The 6557-nt window shown below is 38.0% G+C and overlaps 1 protein-coding gene across 1 annotated transcript in view; it reads left to right on the top strand.

Annotated features, from left to right (window-relative positions):
- SLC36A2 (solute carrier family 36 (proton/amino acid symporter), member 2) overlaps positions 1–6557 on the top strand; it is a 64025-nt gene that overhangs the window by 35718 nt on the left and 21750 nt on the right. Inside the window, exon 7 of the mRNA XM_006893742.1 lies at positions 1857–1955. Coding sequence (XP_006893804.1) covers positions 1857–1955 — 99 coding nt within the window. The remainder of the gene's footprint in view (positions 1–1856; positions 1956–6557) is intronic.

Below are 6557 nucleotides of genomic sequence, written 5' to 3' on the forward strand. Positions count from 1 at the left end.
CTATGAGTCACAAACGACTCAACGGCACATAACAACAACAATGCTAACTAAGACAGACTGCTGCTTTCTTAATATTATGTGAGATTTGTTTGTTTTGGGTGGTTTTATTTTAGTAGATGTTAAGTCCTTGTAACTATATAGTGGATGACAATGTTTTGTGAAAGGCTGTGTATTTATGTTTCCTTCTTGGCCCAAGGCCTTCAGAGAGGAGAGGCAGTGCCCTCCACCCCCCAAAGTACCTTAATGGAAAACCAGGAGCCTTGGTTTTTCCCTTCCAGAACTGACTCCTCTGCCTCCCTCAAGCTGCTCCAGCTGTCCTGCTCCTTTTCACTTGAGCTTAAGGGGTTCTGTATGATATAGCAAAATAGCAGTGATCTCCCCAAAGTACCTGAAAGGGAAACCAACAAGCCTTGGCTTTTCCCTTCCAGCACTGTCTCTTCCACCTCACTCAAGCTGCTACAGCTGTCCTGCTCCCTTCCACTTTAGCTTAAATGATCCTGCATGGTCTAGCAAAATAGCAGTGATCCCCGCCCCCAAAGTACCTAGTTAATTGATTGGAACAGATCTATGATTACTGACAATGCACGTATGACTTTTGTTTTATGAAAGCTAAAATTGCATCAAAATTTAAACTCCTGGAGCCCTTGGTATACCCAATACCTTTTAAATACTCTTCAAAAAGCTAAAAACTGGAAATGTGTATGGAATTTAGTAAGAATAGTCATATTTTAAAATAGTTTTAGGCAGCATTTATGATTTCTACAAAATTGAATTTGTTGTGAGATTTCTCTGACTCAATGTGGACTGTTCCACAGGCTATCCAAGTAAAGTAATAGGTCTGTAATTTACACATTCTAAGGTTCTGACTCTAAGGTACACAGAAACAAGGTACAGGATATGTAAAATATATATTCCAGATAATTTCTTCATTTGTAAGGACCCCTGATGGCATAGTTTTGAGAGGTCAACCATTGGTCAATTGTTAAGAAACAGCACTGAAATCCTGAAGGCACATGGCTCCAAAACCAGTTGTTGTTGTGCACGAGAAAGATGGGCAGTCTCTACCCATGGGATTAACTGCCTCTGAAAACATGCTGAAGAGACAGCTATAGGTCAATTCTGGCTTGACAGTACACAAAAACAACAATAACAAGTCATTCCACAAGACAGAGGTGGACAATTTGCTGCCGTGAACATTTACTACCTCAGAAACTGAATGGACCGATTTTACTCAGTCCCATAGAGTTGTTATGAGTCTCAATTTGTCCAATGATACTCTTATTTTCAAACAATGCTTTGAGTTAATGAGAATATCAATCTAATGATGTTTTTTGATGTCGTCAAATCAACTCCAACTCTGAACAATCATATGTGCAAGAGAACAAAACCCTGCTCAATCCTGTACCATCCTCATAATCTGCTGGGTTAAACTCACTGTTCCAGTCATTGGGTCAATCCATCTTGTTGGCAGTCTCTTCTCTTTTATGACCCTTTACTTACCTAGACTGATGTCCTATTGCTATAGTATTTCCCACTCTTGTGATCACTATGCATTCAAAGGTGTACTTGAAAACTTTAGGATGATATTGATCTATTGTGTACAAAAATTTTTTAGACTTGACAAACCAAACTCTCTTGATGACACACTGTCTCTCAATACTCTTGATACTTGCTCTATATTTCTGTTCTCTGGTTCTTGGGTTTTATACTGTGTTGATATCAACTTTAATCCTTACTTACTTCTCTTTGAAGTTTCTTCAACTTCTTGACTTCTATTTAAAAGTTTCAAGTCTACTTTCAGAGTACCTCTCTGTTAAAGGAGAATTAATGTGTTAACTGATTTTTCTCTCCTATAGGAAATTCCGGACCCCAGAAGGTTGCCACTGATAGCAAGTTGGAATACCTACCCTCTCTTTTTTGGAACTGCCATTTTTTCCTTTGAAAGCATTGGTGTGGTAAGATCTGAATCCAAATGGACTTTCCTTGGTGCTAGGGAGCTATAATGGTTTAGCCACACTGGTGGCTTAGTCACTCAAAAGTTGTACTTTTCTGGCTATTTGAATCCACCAGCAGCTCTAAGGGAGAAAGATGACCATTTTTTCCCTTTCTCCTTTCTGTCTTTTGAGCTTTGTTTTGAGGAAAATTTTGCCCTTTTATTATCTTGTAATTGATTATACAGAAGAAATTTTCCTCCTAATGTTAATATTCACTTTATGGAGTTTAATCATTTTTCTCTTTATTGTTATTTGAGTAACTATTTACAAAGCAAAGAAGTTTTTCATTCAAACTTTCATGCACATTTTGTTCTATAACATTTATTTCATTACCCACAATGTAATCACGCTTTTCCTACTTCCTGTAATTCTGATTTCCACTAATCCTTCTATACCTCTCTATATCTTCTTTCTTTATTGAGGGTTATATAATATTTTAAAGTAAAACTAGTAGACTGTACAATCTATTTTACAAGGTTTCCTTAAACATTAAGGAATCTTCAGCTGCAAATATATTTTCAAAAGTCTGTTAATCATTAGATGACATTAGTTAATTTTAAAAACTTTTTGCCAGCCTAGTATTCCCAGGACAAATACCACTTAGCCATGATATAGTATACATTTCCACATACTAGAGTAGTCAATTTGCTAACATTTGCTAAATTTTGGCATCAAAACTCAGTGACATAAAAGAGCTGACCAAAACAGGGACTTGTACACCAATGTTCACAGTAGCATTAGTCACCATCGCAAGAACATGGAAACAGCTCAGATGTCCAACCACAATGGAATGGATTGAGAAATTATGGTACATTCCCTCAATGGAATACTATGCAGCATACAGGAACAATGATCTTGTAAATTACTACCTAACTTGGGAGGGACTGGAGAGCATTATGTGCTAAGTGAACTAACTCAGTCTCATAAAGACAAATACTGTATAAGACCATTATTGTAGAACAGGTACAAGGATCCAAGGAGAGTAGAAGGAGGCTTAATAATAGGGTTACACAATTTGATGGGTGGACGAGGGATAGGTAAATGAAGGGGAAAGATGCGGTGTGAAAAATGACATATACAATTTTTATGAACTTTGTATGCAAATCTGTATAAAATTTTAAAAAAAAAAGCTTACCAGAAAACTTAAAAAGGCAGCTCAGGAAGACAAAGCAAAGTATTACAATAAATGTTGAAAAAGCTGGAGTCAGAAAATAGAAAGAGAAAAATTCACTCAGCATTTCTCAAGTTGAAAGAACTGAAAAACCAATTCAAGCCTTGAGTTGGAATAATGAAATATTAAATGAGCAAAATCTTGAATGATCAAGAAGCTTCAAAGGAAGATGGAAGAAATATACAGACTCACTGTACTAAAAAGAACTGGTCAATACTGAAAAAGTTCGGAAAGTAACACATGATTAAGAATTAATAGTAATGAAGGTAGAAGTTCAAGCTGCACTGAAGGCATTGGCAAAAAAATAAGGCCCTAAGAATTGATGGGATACCAATCGATATGATTCAGCTAACAGAGGCAGTCTTTGATATGCTTACCAGTCTATGCCAGGAAATTTGGAGGACAGCTGCCTGCCAACTGATTGGAAGAGATTCATATTTGTTCCCATTCCCAAGAAAGGTAATCCCACAGAACATAAATATTATCAAATAATATCATTACTATTACATACAAGAAAAATATTGCTGAAGATCCTTAAAAACTGACTAGAACAGTACATTGACATGGAAATTCCAGAAATTCAGGCTAGATATAGAAGAGGCAGTGGCACTAGCAAGATCATTGCTGATGTCAGATGGATCCTGACTGAAAGCAAAAAAATACCAGAAGAATGTCCATTTGTGTTTTGACTATGCAAAGGCATTTGACTGTGAGGATCATAATGAAGTAGAGCTAAAATTTTTAAAAATGTTATTGTTATTGTTGTTGTCGTTAGGTGCCACCAACTCAAACACAACTCATAGCACCCTATGAACAAAAGATCTGAACCCTGCTATATCCTGTGCCATCCTCACACATCCTCACATCCAGACACACAAGAGCCCATTGGAACAGTCATCATATCAATCCAACTGGTTAAGGGTCTTCCTCTCCTTCACTGACCCTCCACCCTTCCCAACATCTTGTCCTTCTCTGAGGACTAGCACCTCCTAGCAACATTTCCAAAGTTTGTGAGACAAAGCCTCATCATTCTTGCCTCCAAAGAGCACTCCACTACACCATCTCCAAGACCTATCTGTTCATTCTCTTGTCTGTCCATGAGGTGTTCTGTGTTTTTCTCCAACACTACAGCTCAAAGGAATCAATTCTTTTTCTGCCATCTTATTCATTGTTCAGATCTCAGATGCATAGCTTGCAATCAGAAAGACTATGGCCTGAACCAGATGCACCTTAGTCCTCAAACTGACATTATTATTCCTCAATAATTTGCAAAGACCCCTGACTACAGATATTTGCAGTGCAATGTGTCTCCTTATTTCCTGACTGCTAGAACGGAGGGTGTTAATTGTGGACCAAAGCAAGATGAAGTTGTTGACAGTCTCAAAAACAGATGCATTATTGCTTTATACACATTTAGAATCACTAGGGGTTTTGTAGAGTTGGTTTGTGGTAGAGTTTTTTTCCTTCTGAATTTCCTCTTAGTCATTGTGCAGTGTTCCTTTTTAACCATAATAAATTTCATTGTTTTGAAATCTATTTTGTCTAACATTAACATAGCCACACTTGCCTTCTTTTAATTTGTATTTCTGTGTTATGAATTTCTCCATCTCTTAAATTTTTTGAGATTAAAATTTACATAACATAAAATTCACTACATTACCGCTTTAAAGTATACAACTCAGTTACTTTCAGTCATCCACAATATTGTGCAACCATCACCACTATCTCATTCCAAAGCATTTTAATTTCCAAAAGAAAACCCCTAGGATAAAGAACTTAACTTTGCCCAAAGAATTATATCTTTGACTTTGAATTCCCCCAGTAATCTTAAGTGTTGTTTTGTTGTACCTAACCTAAAAGATTATACTAATGATCTGATTCTTAGATTAAGACTAGCCAAGCCAGGAAAGTCCACTTCCTACCAACCTGAAAATATCCATCCACCATAGGGGAAAGTATTGGAGTGGTTGGGGTTATGGAAATTTTATGAGATTTCTGGTTAGTTTAACCTGGACAAGGATGCAGATGTAAGGGTGTTGACTGACTTTGGGGACATGGAAAGTATATTTAGGCACCCTCCATGCATCTTTTTGTTTGTTTTACTTTTGCTACGTTTTAAAAAACCACTAACAATGAAACTCCCTATAATCCTAAGAACAGTTTCTATGAGTTCTGCTCATTATGTTCACAAAGTACTTACCCCCAAGGAGCAATGTGAGCCACCTGGTAAGAAATTAGTGGAATTTCTGGAGATTGCTGATTTTATCGCTGCTATTTTGAAAGATGGACATTTGTAGCCGGGAGGACAGAAGTGAGGATGTTATGAGGACGCGAAGTGTGCTGCTCACATTTGAAGTCATGGACAGACTTGACAGTTGAGAGGTCTTAAAAGAACACCACCTGGTCAGCATGCCAGGCGTGAACGTTAGCTGTAACACTGACACCTGTCAGGAGTTCTTTCTACTTTTTTACTATTATGAACAATGCTGTCTGAACATTTGTATACAAGTTTTTGAGCATCTGTTTTCAATTCTTTTGACATGTACTAGTGGTTTTAAGGAACTTCCAACTGTTTCCACAATAGCTGGACCATTTTGCAGCCCAACCTACAATGTATGAGGTTTTCAATTTATCCATGTCTTCACCAATATTGTTTAATTTCTGTTTGAGCTTTTAAAAATTATTGTTACAACCTCTTATATGGACTGAAGCCCAACATCAAGAAAACAAAGATTCTCACCACTGGGCCAGTTGGCAGCATCAGTATGGATTGAGAGAGTTAACAGTTTTAATTTACTTGGCTCCACAATCAGCACTCGTGGTAACAGCAGCCAGGAAATCAAGAGACGAATTGTATTGGGAAAGTCAGCTGTGAGGTACTTCTCAAGAGTACTGAAGAGCAACAACGTCAGACTGGAGACTAAGGTGTGCCTGATCCAGGCTATAGGCTTTGCAATTATGTGCTATGCATCAGAGAGTTGGACAGTGAATAGGGATGATAGAAAGAGAATTGATGCCTTTGACCTATGGTGCTGGAGAAGAGTGTTGAATATACCATGGACTGCTAGGAGAACAAACAGGTTTGTCCTGGAGAGGGTGAAGTCGGAAGGCTCTTTGGAGTTAAGGATTCTGAAGCTTCGTCTGACATATTTTGGGCATGTTGCAAGGAGGGACTGTTCCTTGGAGAGGGACATCATGTTTGGCAGAGTGGAGGGGCGACGAAGGAGAGGAAGACCCTCGATGAGATGGATCAATTCTGTGACTGGAGCGATGGGAATAAGTGCGTTTGAGATGGCTAGCTTGGCACAGGATAGAAGAACATTTAGAGCTCTTGTACATAGGGTCACTATGAGTCACAAGCGACTCGATGGCACATAACAACAACAACAACA

This window comes from Elephantulus edwardii, unplaced genomic scaffold (genome assembly GCF_000299155.1).
Source record: "Elephantulus edwardii isolate Elephantulus edwardi_28Jun2011 unplaced genomic scaffold, EleEdw1.0 scaffold00130, whole genome shotgun sequence".
Classification (NCBI taxonomy): domain Eukaryota; kingdom Metazoa; phylum Chordata; class Mammalia; order Macroscelidea; family Macroscelididae; genus Elephantulus; species Elephantulus edwardii.